Source organism: Lampetra fluviatilis, chromosome 68, assembly GCF_964198595.1.
Source record: "Lampetra fluviatilis chromosome 68, kcLamFluv1.1, whole genome shotgun sequence".
NCBI classification, from domain to species: domain Eukaryota; kingdom Metazoa; phylum Chordata; class Hyperoartia; order Petromyzontiformes; family Petromyzontidae; genus Lampetra; species Lampetra fluviatilis.
This window is the reverse complement of record NC_136342.1, coordinates 5479456-5506654: the sequence shown is the minus strand read 5'-3', so window position 1 is coordinate 5506654 and position 27199 is coordinate 5479456. Positions and strand designations below refer to the sequence as shown.

At 52.5% G+C, this 27199-nt stretch overlaps 1 protein-coding gene across 4 annotated transcripts in view; it reads left to right on the top strand.

The window, feature by feature from the left end:
- The window catches only part of SETX (senataxin), a 302333-nt gene extending 275922 nt beyond the window's left edge, over positions 1 to 26411 (top strand). For 3 of the 4 annotated variants that reach the window (XM_078882998.1, XM_078882996.1, XM_078882997.1), the window contains exons 14-26: positions 70 to 261; positions 488 to 647; positions 3303 to 3404; positions 3788 to 3900; positions 4669 to 4740; positions 10877 to 11026; positions 11925 to 12032; positions 12527 to 12735; positions 13424 to 13513; positions 15655 to 15846; positions 16502 to 16603; positions 17766 to 17853; positions 24506 to 26411. In XM_078882998.1, the coding sequence (XP_078739124.1) occupies positions 70 to 261; positions 488 to 647; positions 3303 to 3404; positions 3788 to 3900; positions 4669 to 4740; positions 10877 to 11026; positions 11925 to 12032; positions 12527 to 12735; positions 13424 to 13513; positions 15655 to 15846; positions 16502 to 16603; positions 17766 to 17853; positions 24506 to 24991 (2064 nt within the window). In that variant the 3' untranslated portion in view covers positions 24992 to 26411. The remainder of the gene's footprint in view (positions 1 to 69; positions 262 to 487; positions 648 to 3302; positions 3405 to 3787; positions 3901 to 4668; positions 4741 to 10876; positions 11027 to 11924; positions 12033 to 12526; positions 12736 to 13423; positions 13514 to 15654; positions 15847 to 16501; positions 16604 to 17765; positions 17854 to 24505) is intronic. The other variant, XM_078882999.1, reaches the window with a different exon arrangement.
- The last annotated feature ends 788 nt before the right edge of the window (positions 26412 to 27199 follow it).

The following is a 27199-nucleotide window of genomic DNA, read 5'->3' as shown; positions in this document are numbered from 1 at the left end:
GTTTGGCACCGCCGTGCGTAGCCCAGCACAACTAACGGGGAGGTTGTGGCCGCTGTGCCCTCTTGTCAGGAGGAGTACAACAGCGGGCAGCTGATGGCCATCGCCGCCGTCTGCAACATGGTGCGCGGGTGCAATGCGGGGCGCCAGCAGCAGCAGCACCAGCAACAGCAGCAGCCGCACATCTGCCTGGTGCATGGCCCTCCTGGCACCGGCAAGTCCTCCACCATCATGGGCATCCTGTGCCGCCTGCTGCTCGCCGAGGTAAGGGATGCTGAATAATTTAAGTTTCGTTCATCACGCTTTTGTTTTCTTAGCTTTGTGCGGAGTTCCGCGACTGGTAGTGTTGGCGATAAATTTGGTGGGTGATTGATGATGATGGTGAGGTGAGTGCGTGATTATAATGATGATGAAGGGGTGGGTGAGCGAGTGGGCGGCGATTAAGACGAGGGGGGTGAGCAACAATTGGTGGCGCCGTTTCTGCCCGCAGGGCCAGGAGCAGTTGGCACTGCCACCGACCTCCGGGCTGCGGGCACCACGCCCAATGCGGATCCTGCTGTGCGCTCCGAGCAACGGCACAGTGGACGACCTAATGAAGAGAATCATCGTCAAGTTCAAGGACCTGGTACAGAACAGGGCGGCACCACGGGGTACGTAGCTGCGTGTGTGTGTGTGAGCGAGTGAGTGTGTGAGTGTGTGAGTGTGTGAGTGAGCGAGTGTGTGAGGTGAGTGAGCGTGTGAGCGAGTGAGCGAGTGAGTGAGCGTGTGAGCGAGTGAGTGAGCGTGTGAGCGAGTGAGCGAGCGTGTGAGCGTGTGAGCGAGTGAGTGAGCGTATGAGTGAGTGAGCGTGCGAGCGAGTGAGTGAGCGTGCGAGCGAGTGAGTGAGTGAGCGTGCGAGCGAGTGAGTGAGTGAGCGTGCGAGCGAGCGAGTGAGTGAGTGAGTGAGCGTGCGAGCGAGCGAGTGAGTGAGTGAGTGAGTGAGTGAGTGAGCGTGCGAGCGAGCGAGTGAGTGAGTGAGCGTGCGAGCGAGCGAGTCCATTTAGCCCTCTCTATCCGGCCAAACAAACGCTGTTTAGGCATGTGGTGGCTGGGCATGCGGGCTACATGACCCAGCTAACGCAGCCTTGCCTGCTGATGGAGCTCACCGATGGGACTTTGTCCAGATATTTCAAGGATTTGTGAGCTCCTCACTAGGCCTCGGCAAGGTAAGGTAATTTACCCTTTTTACCGGGTGAAAGGGTTAAGGGTAAAGGTGTGGACATGCCAAGGGGTAAGGTAAAGGGTAGGGTAAAGGTAGTATTACCCGGTAAATACGGTACCTTGTTTACCGCTAAAAGCTCCGTGGCGCAGTCCGTGGCCTCCATTTAATAAGTAAAATTTTAAACAACTTTTTCAAAAACACGCTTTAATGAAATGTACCGTACTAATAATGGAAGAACTCCACGACTCCAGGAAGTGGCCCCGCGGCTTGCCATAACGTAAGGGGCCGTGGTGATTTACAGCCAACGTCAGTTGACCGTGGACAATTAGACCCAAGCCGAAACATAACATATAAATAAGAATGTAAAAAAAAAAATTTTGATAGAATATAGTATTGTCATCAGTATGACATATGTATACCAAGTTTGCAGTCGATACGACATTGGGAAGTGGGTTAAAATTAAGTTACAAGATTTTAGGATACGACAACAACAATGACAACTTCAACAACGATAACAACGACAACAACAAGCGTGTAAAATTGGAATCATCGAGAGTATTCTATAAGAATAAAGTGCTCTACCCAGCATTTACCTGTTACAAACCTTCTTCATGTGTAGTAGTATCCCAGTAATTACTCTGTGATTGGGTCATTTGTATGGGGTTAGGGTAAAAGTTAGGGTAAAGGTTGGCTCGTTGCTTTTACCTTTTACCTTACTTTGCCGAGGCCTACTCCTCACACAATCCAGCCTGGTTCAAGCCATGTGATGGATGGTTGCAATGCCGGATTATCCTAGTAGCACAAGTAGCTACATACGCTACGGGCTCCGCACTTTCAAGGGCTCCGCGCTAAACGATTTCAAGCTATCAATTCCGGTTCAGTGATTCTGCACTGGCTCTTGCTATAGTATTATATTGCCTTCAACTTTATCAACGACTGGGTGTTGAAGGTGAGCGATTTGTCGTTTTTATCTGCCTGTATTGCAAATGAAAATTAACCCGTAAAAACAAAGTTTTTCACTATAAATCCTTTATATGCATGGCATCGGTTTTATTTTATTATTAATTTCTGTTTTTCTTGAGTAAGAGTTTCATTTTTATCACATTGGTATTTTAAATTAAATATGAAAAAAAAAAATCCTAAAAAGTGGAAAATTTAGGAAAATTTTTTTCACGAAAATGAATTGTCACGCACAAAGAGTCTGTGTGCAAAATGTCAGCTCGATTGGATCACGGGAAGTGGGTTAAAAAACGACCGAAAGATTTGCACGGTCGTAAGCGCGCAAGCAAGCAAGTGAACTTAATATAAAGGATTAAAAAATACAATTGCTTTACTCTGCAAGTTAAAAATGTGTTTTTTAATATTTACGTTTTTTTAAATTAATTAATTTAAGGGCCCTTTGTAACATAGGCCACTAACTTCATCCGGCACTGGATGGTAGGCAGGCCAGTCTGAATGATTCATACACACGCGTACACACGTACACATTCACACAAGCATACTAACACACATGTACACATTCACACTCACCACACGTACACACTTACACATTCACACACTCAGCACACACGTACACACATTCACACACTCACATACACACACGTACACATTCACACACACACACACTTACACATTCACACACACATACATACACACACGTACACATTCACACACACACGTACACATTCACACACTCACATACACACACGTACACATTCACACACGTACACATTCACACACGCATACATACACACACATGTACACATTCACACACTCACTATACACGTACACACGTACACACACTCACATACACACACATTCACACACTCACATACACACGTACACACGTACACACACTCACATACACACATTCACACATTCACATACACGCACATTCACACACTCACATACACACACGTACACATTCACACACACACACGTACGCACAGACTCGCGCACTCACTAACACGCACACAAACGCTACCCGGTAAGCGTGGAGATTCAGCCCCTTGCGGCTCTGCTGCCTTCTCTTGGTGAGCCGGGGGCGATGGCTGCTCCACGCCGAAGGAGTTAATCCTTGCGACGTCTGTGCCACGCGTCACAGGAAACTGCGGAGACATCAACCTGGTCCGGCTCGGAGCCGAGAAAAGCATCTCCCAAAAGGTCATCAAGTTCAGCTTGGACAACCAGCTGCAGCACCGCATGAGTACGTGTGGCAGGAGAGCGGGCGGGCGGGCGGGCGGGCGAGCGGGCGTCGTATGTGACGGTGTGTGCGCGTGGCGGTGCCGGTGTGGTAATGGGGTGTCGTGTGTGCGCGTACGTGTGCGTGCGTGCTGCATGTGTGTGTATGCGTGCGTGTGTGCCTGTGTGTGTGCGTACACGTGTGTGTGTGCGTACACGTGTGTGTGTGCGTACGCGTGCGTGTGTGTGTGCGTACGCGTGCGTGCGTGTGTGTGTGCGCGTACGCGTGCGTGTACGCGTGCATGCGTACGTGCGTCTGTGTGCGTGCCTGTGCGTACATGCCTGTGCGTGCGTGCCTGTGTGTGTGTGTGCGTGTGTGCATGTCTCTGTGCGTATGTTGGTCTGTAGGGAAGCAGCAGGCCGATGCACAGGCAGGGAAGATTCACCTGGACAAGCGAATCGATGAAACGACGCGGACGCTGAGTCGGCTACGCTTGGAGCTACCCAGGAAGTTGGAGCAGGTGGCACTCACACTCACTCACACTCACTCACTCACTTACATTCACTCACTCACACACACTCACTTGCATTCACTCACACTCACTCACACACTCACACACACTCACTCACATTCACTCGCACTCACTCGCACTCACTCACTTACATTCACTCACTCACACACTCACACACACTCACTCACATTCACTCGCACTCACTCGCACTCACATTCACTCGCACTGACTCGCACTCACTCACTCACTCACATTCACTCACTAACACTCACTAACACTCACTCACTAACACTCACTCACACACACTCACTAACACTCACTCACTCATACTCACTAACACTCACTCACTAACACTCACTCACACTCACTCACTCGCACTCACTCACACTCACTAACACTCACTAACAACAACAACAACCGCCATTCGCCACTAAGTGGCTGTGACGTCACCACGTGCACCTTGAGGCCACGTGAAGTGTCGAACGCCCGCTGGCAGGAGGTCCACGGGACAGACCCAGATGCCACGGGTCGACTGACCGAGATGACACTAACACTCACTCACTCACTAACACTCACTCACTAACACTCACTCACTAACACTCACTCACTCGCACTCACACTCACTCACTAGCACTCACTCGCACTGACTCATTCACACTCACTCGCACTCACTCACTCTCACTCACCGACTCCCTGCGTCTCACTCTCACTCACTCCCTGTGTCTCACACCCTGTGCCCACCCCTCTCGCCCTTGCTCCGTGTCTCTGCGTGTGCAGTATCAACAACAGTGCAAGCTTCTGAATGACCTGGCCAGGGATCGGGAGATTCTGAACCACACAATCAAGGAGGTAATTTCAACACGCGTCCCAGGGTAGCGTGTTCATTTATAAACACAAAGACAAAGACCCCCCCCCCCTTTAAGCCTCAACGGCGCTGTGGCACATGGCGGGAATCGGATTTGGGCTGCCGGGTTCGTAGCACAGCGTGTTAACCGCTGCGCCGCCGCTCCCCATAACGACGCGCAAAGACGAAGAACCCCTCCGTGTAGCCTCAACGGACTGTTGGGGCAAGTGCTGTTAGCGAGCACCTCACACACATACACAGACAAAGCTCCCCCGTGTAGCCTCAACGGACTGTTGGGGCAAGTGCTGTTAGCGAGTAGCAGCGCCTGTGAAGGCTGCCGGCGCTGTGGCACACGAGGGGGTGGGTGGCCAGCACCACGCCCGGCCGCCTTTGTCTCCCCAGTGGCGATGTTTACTACACACCGTGCGCGCCAGGTACTCATTTGAAGCCGAGTCGATCTAAGGGAGGCCCGGGACCGGTTTAGATAATCGTCACCGGTGTTGGTCGTGAGCGGCAATAGAACTCAGGTTGCCGTGTTCGTAGTGCAGCGTAGCGCTAACCGCTACACTACCGCTCCCCACACACACACAGACACACACGCACACACAGACACACACACACACAGACACACACACTGACCACCCACAGACACACACACACTCTCGTACTCACAACAACAACAACCGCCATTCGCCACGAAGTGGCGGTGACGTCACCACGACGCTTGTGCCAGGCTATGTGCACCTTGAGGCCACGTGAAGTGTCGAACGCCCGCTGGCAGGAGGTCACGGGGCAGACCCAGGTGCCACGGGTCGACTGACTGAGATGGCTGAGATGGCTGGCTGATGCACCACCTGTGCCCCCTGCTGTGCCAACTCGTACACACACATACACGTACACACACACCCACACACGTGTAATAAAAGACTCGGACGCTTCTCTCTGTCCTGTGTCCTTTATTTGGGTTCGATCTCTTTTCCCTCACGGTACTCCCCTATATACTCTCCACTCTGCAGCCCCAGGCTGCTGTCGCTCACGTAGCCCAAACTCCCTCCTAGCAGCCCCGCCGCTGTCACGTCGTGCAGACCCCTGCTGCCGACTCCTCCCTTGCAGACCCGCTGCTCCCTGCAGCCTCCTCGCTGCTCCTCCTGCCCCGGAGTCGGTCACCGTTGGCCGACGGTGCCGATCCTCGTGGCTCGGGTGTGTGGCGACCTCGCCACTCTCTCTCACCCTTCGCCCTGCGTGGCCTCTCACTTTTCCCAGTCCCCGATCACTCCCGACTGCTTCCGGTTACCCCCCTTATAGACCCTTACCCTCTCCCCCACGTGACGTAACTCCTCCCCCCATGACGTCACTTCCGGGAGGTCGTTTACGCCCGCATTACACACGTGTAGACACACACTCAAACACACAACCACACACGTGTAGACACACACCCACACACGTGTAGACACACACCCACACACGTGTAGACACACACCCACACACGTACACACACTCAAACACACCACCACACAGGTACACACCCACACACGTACACACACTCAAGCACATGTACACATACACACCCACACACGTATAGACACACACCCACACACGTAGACACACACCCACACACTCAAACACACGTACACACACTCAAACACACGTACACAACCCACACACGTAGACACACACCCACACACGTACACACACCCACACACATATAGAGACACACCCACACACGTACACACACTCAAACACACGTATAGACACACACCCACACACGTACAGACTCAAGCACATGTACACACACCCACACACGTAGACACACACCCACACACGTAGACACACACCCACACACTCAAGCACACGTACACACACACACCCACACACGTGTAGCCACACACTCAAACACACACCCACACACGTGTAGACACACACTCAAACACACACACCCACACAGGTACACACTCACAAATATCCATCCCCATGTAGCCTTTAACAGACTCTTGGGGAACGTGGCTTTAGTAGCGAGTAGTAGCAGCAGCAGCACTGCCTATGAAGTGCGGTACTGTGGCACCAAACGCATGTGGCAGTGCCCCCATCCCCAGTGGGGGGGGAGGGGAGTGGGGGCACCCCCTGACTTGGAAACCTCGCCAGCATTTTGCGTTGAGATTATATTGATTACAGCGACTCCTCTACTTTCGAACATTCGACTTACGAACTTTGAGAGATACGAACACACCTGTGTCCGTATGTCGAGTTGCCTGTTCTGACCGAGAGTCGTAAGTTCAACCACGGCATCTACATCTACAGAACGTGAAGAACCAGTGGCATCTACATCGACAGAACGTGAAGAACCAGTGGCATCTACATCTACAGAACGTGAAGAACCAGTGGCATCTACATCTGTAAAACGTGAAGAACCAGTGGCATCTACATCTACAGAACGCGAAGAACCAGTGGCATCTAGATCTGCAGAAGGTGAAGAACCAGTGGCATCTACATCTGCAGAAAGTGAAGAGCCAGTGGCATCTATATCTGTAAAACGTGAAGAACCAGTGGCATCTACATCTACAGAACATGAAGAACCAGTGGCATCTACATATGTAGAACGTAAAGAACCAGTGGCATCTACATATGTAGAACGTGAAGAACCAGTGGCATCTACATCTGCAGAATGTGAAGAACCAGCGGCATCTACATCTGCAGAACGTGAAGAACCAGTGGCATCTACATCTGCAGAACGTGAAGAACCAGTGGCATCTACATCTGCAGAACGTGAATAACCAGCGGCATCTACATCTGCAGAACGTGAAGAACCAGTGGCATTTACATCTGCAGAACGTGAAGAACCAGTGGCATCTACATCTGCAGAACGTGAATAACCAGTGGCATCTACATTTGCTGAACGTGAAGAACCAGTGGCATCTACATCTGCAGAACGTGAAGAACCAGTGGCATCTACATCTGCAGAACGTGAAGAACCAGTGGCATCTACATCTGCTAAACGTGAAGAACCAGTGGCATCTACATCTGCTGAACGTGAAGAACCAGTGGCATCTACATTTGCAGAACGTGAAGAACCAGTGGCATCTACATCTGCAGAACGTGAAGAACCAGTGGCATCTACATCTACAGAACATGAAGAACCAGTGGCATCTACATCTACAGAACATGAAGAACCAGTGGCATCTACATATGCAGAACGTGAAGAACCAATGGCATCTATATCGGCAGAACGTGAAGAACCAGGGATACCTACATCTGTAGAACGTGAAGAACCAGTGGCATCTACATCTGCAGAACGTGAAAAACCAGTGGCATCTACATCTGCAGAACGTGAATAACCAGTGACATCTACATTTGCTGAACGTGAAGAACCAGTGGCATCTACATCTGCAGAACGTGAAGAACCAGTGGCATCTACATCTGCAGAACGTGAAGAACCAGTGGCATCTACATCTGCTAAACGTGAAGAACCAGTGGCATCTACATCTGCTGAACGTGAAGAACCAGTGGCATCTACATTTGCAGAACGTGAAGAACCAGTGGCATCTACATCTGCAGAACGTGAAGAACCAGTGGCATCTACATCTACAGAACATGAAGAACCAGTGGCATCTACATCTACAGAACATGAAGAACCAGTGGCATCTACATATCCAGAACGTGAAGAACCAATGGCATCTATATCGGCAGAACGTGAAGAACCAGGGATACCTACATCTGCAGAACGTGAAAAACCAGTGGCATCTACATCTGCAGAACGTGAAGAACCAGTGGCATCTGCAGAACGTGAAGAACCAGTGGCATCTACATCTGCAGAACGTGAAAAACCAGTGGCATTTACATCTGCAGAACGTGAAGAACCTGTGGCATCTACATCTGCAGAACGTGAAGAACCAGTGGCATCTACATCTGCAGAACGTGAATAACCAGTGGCATCTACATCTGCAGAGCGTGAAGAACCAGTGGCATCTACATCTGCAGAACGTGAAGAACCAGTGGCATCTACATCTGCAGAACGTGAAGAACCAGTGGAATCTACATCTGCTAAACGTGAAGAACCAGTGGCATCTACATCTGCTGAACGTGAAGAACCAGTGGCATCTACATTTGCAGAACGTGAAGAACCAGTGGCATCTACATCTGCAGAACGTGAAGAACCAGTGCCATCTACATCTGCAGAACGTGAAGAACCAGTGGCATCTACATCTGCTGAACGTGAAGAACCAGTGGCATCTACATTTGCAGAACGTGAAGAACCAGTGGCATCTACATCTGCAGAACGTGAAGAACCAGTGGCATCTACATCTGTAGAACTTGAAGAACCAGTGGCATCTACATCTGCTGAACGTGAAGAACCAGTGGCATTACATTTGCTGAACGTGAAGAACCAGTGGCATCTACATCTGCAAAACGTGAAGAACCAGTGGCATCTATATCTGCAGAACGTGAAGAACCAGTGGCATCTACATCTGCAGAACGTGAAGAACCAGTGGCATCTACATCTGCAGAACGTGAAGAACCAGTGGCATCTATATCTGCAGAACGTGAAGAACCAGTGGCATCTACATCTGCAGAACGTGAAGAACCAGGGATACCTACATCTGTAGAACGTGAAGAACCAGTGGCATCTATATCTGCAGAACGTGAAGAACCAGTGGCATCTACATCTACAGAACATGAAGAACCAGTGGCATCTACATCTACAGAACATGAAGAACCAGTGGCATCTACATATGCAGAACGTGAAGAACCAGTGGCATCTATATCTGCAGAACGTGAAGAACCAGGGATACCTACATCTGTAGAACGTGAAGAACCAGTGGCATCTACATCTGCAGAATGTGAAAAACCAGTGGCATCTACATCTGCAGAACGTGAAAAACCAGTGGCATCTACATCTGCAGAACGTGAAGAACCAGTGGCATCTACAGCTGCAGAACGTGAAAAACCAGTGGCATCTACATCTGCAGAACGTGAAAACCCAGTGGCATCTACATCTGTAGAACGTGAAGAACCAGTGGCATCTACATCTGCAGAACGTGAAGAACCAGTGGCATCTACATCTGCAGAACGTGAAAAACCAGTGGCATTTACATCTGCAGAACGTGAAAAACCAGTGGCATCTACATCTGCAGAACGTGAAGAACCAGTGGCATCTATATCTACAGAACGTGAAGAACCAGTGACGTCTACATCTGCAGAACGTGAAGAACCACTGGCATCTATATCTGCAGAACGTGAAGAACCAGGGATACCTACATCTGTAGAACGTGAAGAACCAGTGGCATCGACATCTGCAGAACGTGAAGAACCAGTGGCATCTACATCTGCAGAACGTGAAAAACCAGTGGCATCTACATCTGCAGAACGTGAAAAACCAGTGGCATCTACATCTGCAGAACGTGAAGAACCAGTGGCATCTACAGCTGCAGAACGTGAAAAACCAGTGGCATCTACATCTGCAGAACGTGAAGAACCAGTGGCATCTACATCTGCATAACGTGAAGAACCAGTGGCATCTACATCTGCAGAACGTGAAAAACCAGTGGCATCTACATCTGCAGAACGTGAAGAACCAGTGGCATCTACAGCTGCAGAACGTGAAAAACCAGTGGCATCTACATCTGCAGAACGTGAAGAACCAGTGGCATCTACATCTGCATAACGTGAAGAACCAGTGGCATCTACATCTGCAGAACGTGAAGAACCAGTGACGTCTACATCTGCAGAACGTGAAGAACCAGTGGCATTTACATCTGCAAAACGTGAAGAACCAGTGGCATTTACATCTGCAAAACGTGAAGAACCAGTGGCACCTACATCTGCAGAACATGAAGAACCAGTGGCATCTACATCTGCAGAAAGTGAAGAACCAGTGGCATCTACATATGCAGAACGTGAAGAACTAGAGGCATCTACATCTGCTGGAGATTATACAAATTTTAAAGCCATTCTCCGTGTTTAGTGTACACTCCGTGCAACACGTTTGGAATCGACGGCAGTGAAGACTTAAGAACACAGACCTCTGGAACCCAACTCGTTCGTAAGTAGAGGAGTCTCTGTATTTCGATCATTTCGATTATTTGGGCTGATATTAATTCTCCCTGCCCCCCTCCCTCCCCTGCCCCGCTCCCCCGTGGTGAACAGATGCGCAGCCAGAAGTGGATTGTGCAGAAGAAGTTGATCGTCGAGTCGAACATCATCTGCTGCACGCTCAGCACCAGCGGCATGCAGATTCTGGAAACGGCGATGCGTGGCTTCAGGGAGTCGTCGTTCGCGTGCGTCATTGTCGACGAGGTGGGGACAACCCATCCCCAATCCCGTATGCAGGAGGTCGTGGGTTCGATGCTGACCCTGGCACCTGCTGTATATTTGTAATTTGCGGTGTCTCTCTCTCATCATCATCATCACGGTGGCTAAGAGATGTTAACTACCTCGCCTGGTATACAGGAGGGCGTGGGGTCAATCCCGACCCTGACGTTGCCTGCTGTATATTTGGAGTTTGCGTGTCTCTCTCCCTATGGTGGTCGTGTAAAATTTTCTCCAGGTCCTCCGGTTTTTCCCTCCACATTTAGAATCAACGTCACCACCACGCGTTCAGAGTGTTTGGCTGCTGCTATAAATGTCCACGTGATGATGACGACGATGATGATGATGAGCCACTTATTTGAGCTATCATTTGTGGTAGCCAGGCCGCTTCTGAAAAATAACGAATAGCTGGTAATATAAAAAAAAATGAATTCGTTTTTAGAGTGGAGTTTGTGTTCTGCGCCGATTATCTGATTCAGTCCTGGACCTCCCCTAGGTAGACTCGGCCTCAAATAAGTACCTGGCGTGGTGTATATTAAACATCGCCACTGGGGAGACAAAGGCGGCTGGGCATGGTGCCTGCCACCCACCCCCTCGTGTGCCGTGCCGGCCTTCGTAGCCGCTGCTCGCCAACAGCACTTGCCCCGACAGTCTGTTGAAGCTACACCGAGGGTTCTCTGTCTTTGTGCGTCGTTGTGGGGAGCGGCGGCGCAGCGGTTAGCACGCCGCGCTACGAACCCGGCAACCCAAATCTCGATTCCTGCCGTGTGCCACAGCGCCGGCCTCCACAGCCACTGCGACACCGCTCGCTCACGGCACTTGCCCCGGCCGCGCGTGAAGGTGCTACGTACAGCGGTGTGGATCTTTTGTCTTTGTGCGACGACAGGCTGGACAGGCGTGCGAGATGGATTCCCTGATCCCTCTCATGCACCACTCCAGCAAGCTGGTGCTGGTGGGGGACCCAGAGCAGCTGCCACCCACCGTGCTGAGCAAAGTACGGCACTCGCCCGCCCGCTCGCCCGCACGCTCGCTCACCCACTCGCTCACTCACCCACTCACCCACTCACCCACTCGCCCACTTGCTCACCCGCTCACTGGCTTGCTCGTCCGCACACTCACTCACCCACTCGCCACTCGCCCACTCGTCCACTTGCTCGCCCGCTCACTGGCTTGCTCGCCCACACGCTCACTCACCCACTCACCTACTCGCCCACTTGCTCACCCGCTCGCCCGCCTGTTCGTCCACTCACCGACCACTCACACTCTCCCTGCTCCACTCACACCCCTCCTCTGACCCCCTCCCCTCTCCTCACCTCCTCCCACTCTCCTCCTCTACATCCCCCTCCCCCCCTCCTTCTCCGCGCTCCTCTACGCCCCTTTCCCCCACACCTCCTCCCCTTCCTTCTCCCTCCTCCACTCCACCCCCCCCCCCCGTGCCCCCCCCCCCCTCGTACCGCCCGCCACCCCCCCCCCCGCCATCCCTGCCAGAGAGCGCAGGAGCTGGGCTATGGGCAGTCGTTGATGGAGCGTCTCTACGAGTGCGTGCGCGGTGCCGCCACTACGGCATCGGCGTCGCTCCGTGGCAAAGGCAACTGGCTGGGTCCGGTGATGCTGCTGAGCATGCAGTACCGCATGCACCCCGACATCGCCGCGTTCCCTGCCTCCTATGTCTACCGCGGAGAGCTCACCACCAACAGGTACCGTGGTAAATTACTATACTTAGACCTCACCACCAACAGGGACCGTGGTAAACTACTACACTTAGACCTCACCAGCAACAGGTACCGTGGTAAACTACTACACTTAGACCTCACCAGCAACAGGGACCGTGGTAAACTACTACACTTAGACCTCACCACCAACAGGTACCGTGGTAAACTACTACACTTAGACCTCACCAGCAACAGGGACCGTGGTAAACTACTACACTTAGACCTCACCAGCAACAGGGACCGTGGTAAACTACTATACTTAGACCTCACCACCAACAGGGACCGTGGTAAACTACTACACTTAGACCTCACCACCAACAGGGACCGTGGTAAACTACTACACTTAGACCTCACCAGCAACAGGGACCGTGGTAAACTACTACACTTAGACCTCACCAGCAACAGGGACCGTGGTAAACTACTACACTTAGACCTCACCACCAACAGGGACCGTGGTAAACTACTACACTTAGACCTCACCACCAACAGGTACCGTGGTAAACTACTACACTTAGACCTCACCAGCAACAGGTACCGTGGTAAACTACTACACTTAGACCTCACCACCAACAGGGACCGTGGTAAACTACTACACTTCACTTCGACCTCACCAGCAACAGGAACCGGCACGGGCGGGGTGTGAACTGGGTGGCCGCTCCTCTTGTCGCTGCAGAGTCACGGCGGAGAGACGCTGCAACGGCTCCACGTTCCAGCCCTACCTCGTGTTCGACGTCGCGGACAGCCAGGAGGAGAAGCAGGGAGAGTGAGTCCAGCACCACCAGCACCACCAGCACCACCACCACCAGCACCAGCACCAACACTAGCATCACCAGCACCACCACTACCAGCGCCACCACCACCAGCACCACGAGCACCACCACCAGCACTAGCATCACCAGCACTACCAGCACCACTACCAGCACCACCACCAGCACCACCAGCACTACCACCACTAGCACCAGCACTAGCACCAGCACCAGCACCGCTACCACCACCAGCACCGCCACCGCTACCACCAGCAGCACCACCACCAACACCACCACTAGCAGCACCACCACCACCAGCACCACCAGCAGGACCAGCACCACCAATAACAACAACAACCGCCATTCACCACTAAGTGGTGGTGACGTCACCACGACGCTTGTGCTAGGCCATGTGCACCTTGAGGTCACGTGAAGTGTCGAACGCCCGCTGGCAGGAGGTCACGGGGCAGACCCAGCAGGTGCCGTGGGTCGACTGACTGAGACGACTGGCCGATGCACCACCTGTGCCCCCTACTGTGCCAGCTTGCTGTGCTTTAGCCACCCGCGCTCCGCTCGTTATTGTGAGCGTCGCTCCTCCGCCCTCTGTTGTTGGAGGGCGACTGCCTCCAACTGCCCAGTAGCGTCCTTCACGAGCCTCCTCCACTGAGGCCGATCTTGACACCGCTGGTACCAGTCATCGGCAAGTCCACTCAGCTCCACGTCCTCCTGTACCACATCACTCCATCTCTTCTCTAGCCCGTGCCGCGCCTGTTTAGCCCCCTCGATCCAGCCGAACAAAAGCTGTTTAGGCATGCGGTGACTTGGCATGCGGGCTACATGGCCCAGCCAACGCAGCCTTGCCTGCTGGAGGAGCTCACCGATGGGACTTTGTCCAGATCTTTCAAGGATTTGTGAGCTCTTCACACTATTCAGCGTGGTTAAACCCAGGATGGATCGTAGGCAGGCCAGCCTAAATGTTTCTAACAGGCGAAGATGCTCCATTAGGGGGGTCCACGTTTCGCAAGCGTAGAAAAGGGAGGGAATGACTGTGGCCGAGAAGAACTGAAGCTTCATGCGGAGCGACAGACCAGGTAGCTTCTACATAGTGTTACACAACTGATGGAAAGATAATGCCGCTCGACTGATTCGGACTGAGACCTCTGCTGTCAAACCAGCACCACCACCAGCACCACCACCAGCACCACCACCACCATCAGCACCACCACCACCACGTGTCTTGTAGTGGTCGCCACTTGCAGTGGCTAGGAGATATTATCTCCCTCGGCTGCTACACAGGAGGTCGTGGGTTCGATCCTGACCCTGACGACGCCTGCTGCTGTATAGTTGGAGTCTGCGTCTCTCTCTCTCTCTCCATGGTCACGTTAATTTTTCTCCTGCTCCTTCGGTTATTCCCCCTCCACATTTATGATTAACGTCACCACCACGCGTTCAGAGTGTTTGGCTGCCGCTATAAATGTCCACGCATTGATGACGATGAGGCACTTCGTTGGGCTAGGGTCAGGTCAGGGCTCGTAGTTCAGTGAGGTCTCACCTGGTCACAATCAATGGAAGTCCTCCCTGTCTGTTTCCCTCTCTCCACCTCCCCATGACTCCCCTTCACTCCTCTCGCTTCTCCCACTGTCCACCTCCTCGCCCACCTCGTCATCGGCCTCATCCACCTCGCCCACCATCACCTCGTCCACCTCGCCCACCACCACCTCCTCGTCATACACCACCTCGTACACCTCCTCATCCACCACCTCGTCGTCCACCACCTCCTCGTCCACCTCCTCGTCGTCCACCTCCTCGCCCACCACCTCCACTTCGTCGTCCACCACCACCTCGCTGCCCATTCCCTCGTCCACCTCCTCACCCGCCACCACCACCTCCTCCTCCTCCACCACCACCTCATCCACCTCCTCGCCCACCACCTCCACTTCGTCGTCCACCACCACCTCGCTGCCCATTCCCTCATCCACCTCCTCACCCACCACCTCCTCCTCCTCCACCACCTCGTCCACCACCTCGTCCACCACCTCCTCCACCACCTCCTCCTCACCCACCACTACCTCGTCCACCACCTCATCCACCTCCTCACCCACCACCACCTCCTCCTCCTCCACCACCACCTCGTCCACCTCCTCGCCCCTGCCGGCAGCTCGTACGTGAACCGGGTGGAGGCGCGAGTGGCAGCGCATCTCATCAGCTTCATGTTGTCGCGTCCGGAGGATCGCTGGCTGGGAGTCATCACCCCCTACCTGGCCCAGAAGCACCTCGTCGCCAAGATGTTGGCCGACAGCCTCGGAGGGAGGGCCAGGTACCACCGGCGAGATGTTAACTCCCTCGCCCGGTAAGCGGGAGGAGGTGTCGCCGGTTCGATTCCCGGACCCTGATGACGCCTGCTGTTGTATATTTGGAGTCTGTGACTCTCTCGCTGTTGTATGTTTGGAATTTGCGTATCTCTCTCTCTCTCATCATCATCACAGTGGCTAGGAGATGTTAACTACCTTGCCTGGTATGCAGGAGGTCGTGCGTTCGATCCCGACCCTGACGCAGCGTTTGTGCAATTAAATTCTGCGCCCAGTCTCCGACCTGCTGGGTCTCATCATCAAAGTCAGGCCTGTTGACTAAGTGCAGCCTAACTACCAGATGCTATGGGCAAGATGAATTTTACCCTGGTTAAGAGCGGAAACGCCCGCCGTTATAACCAAGTATGGGTACCGTTATAACGCGTTATAATGCGCTATAACGCAGTATGCGCGCCGTTATAACGCGGTATAATGCGCTATAACGCAGTATGCGCGCCGTTATAACGCGGTATAATGCGCTATAACGCAGTATGCGCACCGTTATAACGCGCTATAATGCGCTATAACGCAGTATGCGCACCGTTATAATGCGCTATAACGCAGTATGCGCACCGTTATAACGCGCGTGGCTGTTATAGCAACACGGGAGCGAGCAGCGCGTCGTTATCACGCGCCGCGATGTTGTCCCCGGCGCAGGCACGTGGACGTGAACACGGTGGAGGGGTTCCAGGGCCAGGAGCGCGACTACATCGTGGTGACGTGCGTGCGCGCGCATGGCTCCTCCGCCAGGGGAATCGGGTACGGAATCTCGGCTCGCAGCCGGCCGCGTCTCCCCAGGATACCCGCAGATCCTCGAGGATTAGGTCACAAATGTTGTACGTCTGTGTGTGTGTGCGTGGGTACGTATGTCATGGGGAGCGGTGGTGTAGCGGTTAGCGCTACGCTGCGCTATGAACCTAGCGACCCGGCTTCGATTCCTGCTCACGGCCAACACCAGTGACGATTATCTGAACCGGTCCTGGGCCTCCCCTAGGTCGACTCAGTCTGAAATTAGTACCTGGTGCGGTGTGTTAACATCGCCACTGGGGAGACAAAGGTGGTCGGGCATGTTGCTCGCTAACAGCACTTGCCCCTACAGTCTGCTAAGGCTATACGGAGGATCTTTGTCTTTGTACCTACGTATGTCATGGGGTACCTTTTTGTTTGGCCAGTTATCAAAGTGTGAACAACAAGAATCGGTGTTCCCCTTTCTGGTAGTAACACAGCAGTTGTGTTCAGATGTTCAAACACCAAATAGACGACACACCTATTGCAAGGAATCACGTTACTGCACGAATCACACAGCACCTGTGGTGTGAACATGCAATCAAACATGGTCTGCTCTTTGGTTCCTTCGGTAAAGTGACGTAGAAAATCAAATAATAATAGAATACGACGTTTCGGTTGCAACACAAGCAGCCATCATCAGGTAAGAATGATAAAACACAGACACGCGAACAGCACAGGCAGACGCACTCTCATCATCACGGTGGCGAGGAGATGTTAACTACCTCGCCTGGTATACAGGAGGTCGTGGGTTTTATCCCGACCCTTCAACATCCATAGTTATATCAATATATAAAACACTTTTTGGTTTTATTTTTTCAATAACCATGACGTTTGGGGTGCGTTTTACTTTCCGGACCATCTTATAAGCCAAAGGATGAGGTAACTTGTGTGCGTGCGTGCATGCATTGGCCAGTCACCCAAAATAGATGTTTTTTGAGTCAGTCAACCCATGGCACAACCTGCAGGGGGGTCTGTCCCGTGACCTCCTGCCAGCGGGGCATTTGACACTTCACGCAAAAGCCTCAAAGTGCACCTGGCCTGGTAATGGCGCCGTGGTGACGTCACCGCCACCTAGTGGCGAATGGCGGCTGTTGTTGTGTGTGTGTGTGTGCGTGTATGTGCGCGCCAACAGATTTCTGGCGGATCGCAAGCGTCTAAATGTGGCGCTCACGCGCGCCAAGTACTCGCTCATCATCGTGGGCCACCTCCGAACACTCCAGGCAAGTTGTCGGTTCCTCGAGACGTGCTTGGCGTGTGTGTGCATGTGTATGGTATTAGTGTGTGTGTGTGATGTTAGTGTGTGTGCGTCTAAAATATCTAATTAGTAAGCTTGTGCCGGAGGCTCCGGGGGGACAGGCGTCTATGACGTCTCCTGGCCAAGCCCCATTTGGCGGAGCCAGGAGATTTAATCTTTACCCTCGGGGCTCCTCCAGAAACAACAAAAAGCCACTACGGATGGCCACGTGGAATGTTCGAACGCTCACTTCGGACGAGAGGCTGCCACTCCTCTGTCGGGATGTGGACTGATACCGCCTGGATCTTTGTGGCATTCAGGAGGTCCGGTGGACCAGCTCTGGCTCCTGCTACTATGAGGGATGGACAGTCCTCTACTCGGGGCAGGAGACTACTAAACAACAGGGAGTGGCTCTTCTTCTGAACAAAAGAATAAGAATGAAGGGGGCGTGGGAGCGTGGCGGTGAGGTGTGGGAAGCTGTAAGCCCCAGGCTACTTTGGGCTCGCCTTCCCATCAACTGGAGGCGAGGAGTGGTGGTTGTGGTTACTTATGCCCCCACCAAAGACAAACATCCGTGGAGGGATGCAGGCAAGGCCGATGAGTCAGATGCCTTCTATGACCTCCTGTCACAGGTGCTGGCTAAAGTGGCCCCTTGGGATAATCTTGTTGGGTGACTTCAATGCCCGAGTTGGAAATGATGCTGGCACCTGGTCTGGAGTGATTGGAAGGCATGGGCCAGATCAGCTCAATAACAACGGTAGGAGGCTGCTATATTTTTGTGCAGCCCATGGGCTTGTAATTACCAACACACTGTTCAGGCATCGGCGCATCCACACAACATCATGGATGCATGCCGGGTCCAAGCAAGAACATCTGCTGGACTACATAGTGACGGATCAGTGGATGCGGGCCCATGTCCTTGACACCAGGACCTACCGTGGAGCTGATCTGCCCTCTGACCATCGACTTGTCATCTGTAAGATGTGCCTGCCATTCTTCCACTCCGGTGGTGGGTGTACACCCAGGACCCCATTCCAACCTAAGGTGGCCTAGTCTCGGCTAGCTGATGAAAGTTGCAAGTGAGAATTTCATCATCGCTTGCGGCTGGGGTTGGCATTGTCCCCCACTCCTTCAGATGTCGAGGGTAAATGGGCGAGGTTTAGGACTGTGACTCATGCAGCTGCAATAGCTGCTTTGGGTACGCGGTCCAGACCTCCCCAGAGACCCTGGCTGACAGAGCATCCTACGTCAGAGAATGAGGAGGCTTACCGCAACCTTCGCTCAGAGGTTCGGAGAGCCGTGAGGCGCTGCAAGGATGGGTGGTGGTCGCGGGTTGCTGTGGAGATGGAGTTTGCCTCAATGGCCCGCAATCACAAATCCCTATTTAACTCAAAATAGTAACCTGCAGCGCCACACCTATTACCATCATTAGGGGAAAAAACGGTGATCCAATCTCTGACTCCCAGGAACAGGTTTGCAGATTTGCTGAGCATTTCTGTGAGGTCCTGGGGGGGGGAAATCCCTCGACATGGGAAACATTTTCTCAGGTTTTTTCGGTAAAGTCACGTAGGTAAAACATTAAAAGTAATGAAAGTAAAATAAAACAAAACAAAAATAAAAATAAAATTCACGACGTTTCGGAGGCAACACAAGTCTCCGTCATCAGGTGGGACCGTCACAGCCAGATTAGCTGCATCAAGTGAAGCAATGATTCAAAATGTAATCCCTTATAAGCAAGTTGAAGGGGGGGAGGAGAGGGGGGGGGAGTTCATCAGAATGTGGTAGCCAATGAATGGAACGTATCGGGAGGGAGGGGGGTGGGAGGGGGAGGGAGCCAACAAAACATTTGGCGACGGCTTGGACGCGGCTGCTGCGCACGCCAACACAATGGGCAGAAAGGGGGGAGGGGAGGTCTGATACACATGATAGAACAAAGGAACGAAAATGCCCATGTTTATACCAATGCAGGCTGAAAAATGAAGAGAGTACTGTTAAAAATAACTGGGGATGTTAACACTCGGTGAAGTAAATTAAAATAGTGCCTGTCAGATAAGATGGTCCAAAAAGTGTAATTAAGTCTTTTTTGCGTGGTTAATAACATCTTTCCAGTGATTACTGAGTTTGTACCCATCATCACGGTTGAAATTATGTCTGTGTTTGTATATTTGTATGGCTTCGTGTACAAACCTTTGATGGTAGCCAGGAGGCTTGCAGAGAACCTTGGTCTCGGAAAAGACAATATCATGAGAGCCCGCCGAGTTGTAGCAATGATCGGCAACGGCCGAAGAATCAGTTCTGCCGTGTTTCAGATCTGACTTGTGCTCGCGGACACGATCAGCAACATGACGTTTTGTTTCTCCAATGTAGCAATCACCACAAATGCAACTCAATTTGTAGACTCCAGGATACTGTAAGTCAGGAACGACATCCTTCACAGATGGAATCAGATCACGGATTTTATGCACTGTGCTGAATCGGACTTGGATCTTATGTTTGTTTAGAATTTTGGAGATCTTTTTGGTCACGCCTGCTATGTATGGTAACGTGATAGTTTTGGTCGGAGTTTCATGTGGTTGTTTCTGTGTGGTGGGAGAGACAGCTTGGCGGATAGTACGGTCATGGGAAACATTGTTGGACAAAGTGGGGATGACCCTGCGGAGGCTGCGGTGCCCCAAATATTTGAAGAAGTCACCCCCTGTGAGTGGCTGGCTGAGGTGCCATCTGTTGAGGAAATCCAGAGTCTGAGACCAGGAAAGGCACCGGGCAGAGATGATCTCCCAAGCGAAATGCTGAGGGAGGGTGGCGTTTGCGCACAGACTGCCCTACATGACATCATAACAACAGTCTGGACCACTGGACGGGTTCCGCAGGACTGGAAGGATGCCCTGGTAGTCCCCCTCTTTAAGAAGGGGGACCGCACAGACTGTAACAACTACAGGGGTATCTCACTCCTCAGTGTGCCGGGAAAGGTCCTGGAAAGGATTATTCAACATCGCCTTGCTAGGCACGCTGAGGAGAGGCTTGCGGAGCCTCAATGTGGTTTCAGGAAAGGGCGGTCCTGCACGGATGCCATATTTTCTGTCCGTCTGCTACAGCAGAGTTGTAGGGAATTCCAACAAGACCTACATCTCTGCTTTATTGACCTGGTCAAGGCCTATGATACCATCAGTAGGCTTGGGCTCTGGGTTGTTCTTCATGTTTTCGGAGTCCCTGACCCTCTGCTCACGATCATTAAGGACCTGCATGATACCCGGGTAAAACTACGTGGCCGGGAGTCAGAGCCATTCGCTGTACACCTTCGGGTGCGACAGGGATGTCCTCTGGCTCCCACATTATTTAACATTTATTTTGACTACGTAGTTCGTAAGGCCTTCAATAGCTGTACTGGAGGAATTTCCATCTGGTACAAATATAATGGGAGGCTGATCGATGCCCAGGTGCGGTCAAGGGATGGCTCCCTATTGCTCAACCATGTTATGTATGCCAATGATCTGGTAATCGCTGCTCACTCAGAAGAGGAGTTGGAGGCGCTGCTCCTAAACCTGGAGCTTGCCACTAGGAAGTGGTGGGGCCTTACCATCAGCCCCACCAAAACTAAGCACCTGCCAGAGTATTTTGTACCATCGGACACTCCACCCCCACAACTCTTAATTGGTGATGGGGCAGTTGTGGAGAGAGTAGAGAGTTTCCCATATCTGGGCAGTGTGCTTATGACTGGCTCCGGTTTAACAGCAGAGGTTTCACTCCGAATCAGTCAAGCGGCATTATCTTTTCATCAGTTGCGTAATGCTGTGTGGAAGCTACCTGGTCTGTCGCTCCGCACGAAGCTTCAGGTCTTCTCGGCCAGTTATTCCATCCCTTCTCTACGCTTGCGAAACGTGGACCCCCCTAATGAAACATTTTTGCCAGTTAGAAACATTTAGGCTGGCCTGCCTACGATCCATCCTGGGTTTAACCACGCTGGATTGTGTGAGGAGCTCACAAATCCTTGAAAGATCTAGACAAAGTCCCATCGGTGAGCTTCTCCGGCAGGCAAGGCTACGTTGGCTGGGCCTGTAGCCCGCATGCCCAGCCACCGCATGCCGAAACAGCTTTTATTCGGCCAGATCGAGGGGGCTAAACAGACGCGGCACGGGCTAGAGAAGAGATGGAGTGATGTGGTATGGGAGGATGTGGAGTTGAGTAGTCTTGCTGATGACCGGTACCAGCGGTGTCAAGATCGGCCTCTGTGGAGGAGGCTTGTGAAGGACGCTACAGGGCAGTTGGAGGCAGTCGCCCTCCAACAACAACGGAGGGCAGAGGAGCGGCTATCACAACAACGAGCGGAGCGCCGGGTGGCTAAAGCACAGCAAGTTGGTACAGTAGGGGGCACAGGTGGTGCATCAGCCAGTCATCTCGGTCATCTCAGACAGTCGACCTGTGGCACCTGGGTCTGCCCCATGACCTCCTGCCAGCGCGCGTTTGACACTTTACGTGGCCTCAAGGTGCACATGACCTGGCACAAGCATCGTGATGACGTCACCACCACTTAGTGGCGAATGGCGGTTGTTGTTGTTAGTGTGTGTGTGATGTTAGTGTGTGCGTGGTGTGTGTGATGTTAGTGTCGACTCAGCCTCAAATGAGTACCTGGTGCGGTGTGTAGTAAACGTCATTACTGGGGAGACAAAGGCGGCCTGGCGTGGTGTTGGCCACCCACCCCCTCTTGTGCCTTGCCGGCCTTCATAGGTGCTACTCGCTAACAGCTCTTGGCCCAATAGTCTGTTAAAGCTATACGGGGGATCTTTGTCATCTTTGGTGCAAGTGCTGCAGATGTAGATTCCACTGGTTCTTCACGTTCTGCAGATGTAGATGCCACTGGTTCTTCACGTTCTGCAGATGTAGATGCCACTTGTTCTTCACGTTCTGCAGATGTAGATGCCACTGGTTCTTCAAGTTCTGCAGATGGAGATGTCACTGGTTCTTCATGTTCTACAGGTGTAGATGTCACTGGTTCTTCACGTTCTGCAGATATAGATGCCACTGGTTCTTCACGTTCTGCAGATGTAGATGCCACTTGTTCTTCACGTTCTGCAGATGTAGATGTCACTGGTTTTTCACGTTCTGCAGATGTAGATGCCACTGGTTTTTTACTGTCTGCAGATGTAGATGCCACTGATTCTTCACGTTCTGCACATGTGAATGCCACTGGTTTTTCACGTTCTGCAGATGTAGATGCCACTGGTTCTTCACGTTCTGCAGATGTAGATGCCACTGGTTCTTCACGTTCTGCAGATGGAAATGCCACTGGTTCTTCACGTTCTGCGGGTGTAGATGCCACTGGTTCTTCACGTTCTGCAGATGTAGATGCCACTGGTTCTTCACGTTCTGCGGGTGTAGATGCCACTGGTTCTTCACGTTCTGCAGATGGAAATGCCACTGGTTCTTCACGTTCTGCGGGTGTAGATGCCAATGGTTCTTCACGTTCTGCAGATGTAGATGTCACTGGTTCTTCACATTCTGCATATGGAAATGCCACTGGTTCTTCACGTTCTGCTGATATAGATGCCACTGGTTCTTCGCGTTCTGCAGATGTAGATGCCACTGGTTCTTCACGTTCTGTAGATGTAAATGCCACTGGTTCTTCACGTTCTGCAGATGTGTAGATGCCACTGGTTCTTCACATTCTGCAGATGTCGATGCCACTGGTTCTTCACGTTCTGCTGATATAGATGCCACTGGTTCTTCGCGTTCTGCAGATATAGATGCCACTGGTTCTTTACGTTCTGCAGATGTAGATGCCACTGGTTCTTCATGTTCTGCAGGTGTAGATGCCACAGGTTCTTCACGTTCTGCAGATCTAGATGCCACTGGTTCTTCGCGTTCTGCAGATGTAGATGCCACTGGTTCTTAATGTTCTGCAGATCTAGATGCCACGGTTCTTCACTTTCTGCAGATGTAGATGCCACGGTTCTTCACGTTCTGCAGATGTAGATGCCACTGGTTCTTCATGTTCTGCAGGTGTAGATGCCACTGGTTCTTCGCGTTCTGCAGATGTAGATGCCACTGCTTCTTCCCGTTCTGCAGATGTAGATGCCACTGCTTCTTCGCGTTCTGCAGATGTAGATGCCACTGGTTCTTCACGTTCTGCAGATGTAAATGCCACTGGTTCTTCACGTTCTGCAGATGTAAATGCCACTGGTTCTTCATGTTCTGCAGATGTAGATGCCACTGGTTCTTCACGTTCTGCAGATGTAAATGCCACTGGTTCTTCACGTTCTGCAGATGTAAATGCCACTGGTTCTTCACGTTCTGCAGATGTAAATGCCACTGGTTCTTCATGTTCTGCAGATGTAAATGCCACTGGTTCTTCACGTTCTACAGAAGTAGATGCTACCACCGCCATCTATTACGCGGCTGTTGAACTTACGACTCTGGGTCCGAACAGGCAACTGGACAAAGGGACCGGGTTTGTTCGTATCCCTGAAAGTTCGTAGGTTGAGTAGTCATAAGTAGCAGAGTCCCCACTCACGTTTAGTTCAACGAGCTGAATTTGGCTTTCCAGACCCCCCCCCCCCCCCTGGGCCCCCACCTTACCCAACCCCCCCCCCCCCACCCTTTTGCCTGGCGTCTGAACGTAACCCCCGACGCGACCGCCGCAGGTAATCGACGACTGGAGGAGCCTCATCAGCAATGCCCACTCGCGGGGCGCCATCGTGAGCACCACGGAGCGCGACTTCAAGCGCGACCTCCACAGGGTCATGAAGCCGTCGGCGGTTGCGGCGTCCACGCACCCGCAACAACAACAACAACCCCTGCTTCCTCTTCCAGCGCTTCCAGCGCTTCCAGCGCTTCCGCTTCCGCCCGACGAACCCCGGCACGAGCGGAATGTCGTCGTCAGGCGCCGCTGTTCCGCCGACGACGCCAGGAGGCTCTCCACCTCGTCGGCACCGCCCAGCAGCATCCTCAAAGCCAGCTACGGTGGCACCGGCACCAAACAGCCGCTCCGATCAGTGCGCTTCAACATCCCGTCAACTTCCGCCGCCGCTGCCGGCAACCAGAGAATTTTTCTGGGATTGCCGCTCCCACCGGTAGTCAGGGAGCGAAGCGAGCGTGGGGGCCGTGGGGGGGGCTTCACCCCGCCGTAGCCGAGCCGCCGTGCCGTGCGCGGTGGACGGTTCTTTTTTGGCGCCCAACCGCACTGCGTGTGGGCACGCACGTTGAAGGACGACAACACCAAACACAGCGGCAACAAGCAGTTTTGAAGAAAGAGGCGTTCCAGACGGCCACGGGAGCAGCGCGTCTGGAAGCGCCGCCGTCACCGCGCGCGATGATGATGCGGTGACCGCTAGGAGGATGACGACCGCCGGAGTTGCGCGGTGATGTTTTATTGCTCTTTGACGAAGAGCAGAAGGAGGAGGAGACGTAGAGTGAAACAGCCGAGGTGCCACCGTTGAGGTTGTGCCGCAGGTGTAAATATATTGCTTGTGGAAATCAAGTTCGGTTATTGTTGTTACGGTTTGTGTACATTTTTTTTAACGGTTGGTTTTTTGTTGGGGGCGGGGATACTTTCAATTCCTGGACGCGGTGACGCCGGAAGGTGCGTCGTCTTTGTGTGCCCCTCCGTTCTTCTCAACTGGAGGTTACGTGGCGGGGGTGGGCTGGGCGGGGTTAACGTGTCGCCGGGACATGTTTGTTGATGTGACGTTTTACACACGCACATATATATAGAGAGTAAGAAAAAAAAACATTTTTGCGAGGGGTGGTGGAGGTGGGGTGGTTTTAATTTTTCATGAGAACCCCGGGGCATTCCGCTCCTCGTCGCGACTGCCACACACGCACGGGCAGTCCGCCGACGCTCTGCTCACATTCCTCATTCTCATTTTGCACCCTCGTGACGTGCGCAATTGTTTTTGCTCGGTTTTTGTTGCCCCCCCCCCTCGTTTGCGTTGTCGTTTTCACTACGGGAGAGCTCCGCTCAGCGTCCCCCCCACCCTGCGCTGCTCCTTCTCATCCAAACGGTTTCCTCCCCCCTTGTTTTTGTTGATTTGGGAGGTGACTCTTGAGTGCCGGAGTCGCCGTTACCATGACGCAAGCAAGAAAGAAACGTCGTGGCCGTAGCGCCCGGCGGCTTCTTGATAATCGGACGGAAGCGACGAAGGAGCATTCCAGACGGGCCGCGGCAGCGCGTCCGAAAGTGCCGCGTGGCGACCACCATCTTTGTTCGACGGTTACCCATAAGCCTTTGCCGCCGCTACTACTGCGAGGATGAGCAGAGTGTCGCGTGGTGGTGCCTTTAACGACGAGATTGGCGGTTCGTTTGTGGCGAGCACTTTGCGTGCGCGTGATGTAGCGCGACCGTGTTGATGGTAAACTCGTCTTCACACTTGACTTTTTTGTTGCATGCTGTTACCAATAACTTTAACAATGAAAATTTTATTTGAAGGCTCGGCCGTTGTGGCGGTGATGTCCGTCGGAGCGTTGTTACGGCACGGCGATGAGCGACGGGCAACCACCTTTTGCCATTTCATTTTGCTAATAAAGCGTTGGGCCCGTCAGCCCCCTGGAGATGCGTTTCCACAAATATTTTTCATCTTTTCACGACGAAGGGGGTTTGGTTTGTCGGGGTTACATCGCGTGAAGATGCAGGGTGTGTGTCGTGAACCCGACCACCTGACACGGCCCCAATTTCGTGAGGTTTGTGTCGCACGAACAAAACGTGGCCACATTAGTGACTACGTCGGCGCACACCGGTTGTGTCGTGGGGAGTAAACCCAACTACAACATTTACAATTTGAGTTACTGAACCAAAAATGTTGCCGGAAGAATAATGTTATTCGCCTACAATTACTGCTACGCGTTCAATTGCATCTTTTTCTACGCGTGCGAACACGCATCGACTGCACGGTCTGAATAGAGGGGCTTCACTTATATGGGACGATCGTTTTTAATGGATAAAGAACGGATAATACACTGGTAACGTGATAACAAATGCATGTTAATCGCTTCAAAAAGTCAGAGGCTCCACTTGTTCGCAATCATTGTCAACGCGTGCCTGGAATCTTCTCCAGGTGGTCTCCAGAGCCCAGAGGCACATTTCTTGTGGTATTGTTGCAAATTCTCAGAAGTGTTAAACATGTTTTGAAGCACCCTGTATTTTTAAAGTAGTTTGGTTGATTTACTGCGACTACGATTACTATTTTTATTTTACAGGTAAAGGCTCACTGGGCTATCAAGCTCTTTTTCAGAACCACCCACTCAACCAATTCACCCAACCACCCACTCCACCCATCCACTCACCTACCAACTCACCCACTCACCCATCCAATGAACGTAACCACTCACTCGCCTACTCA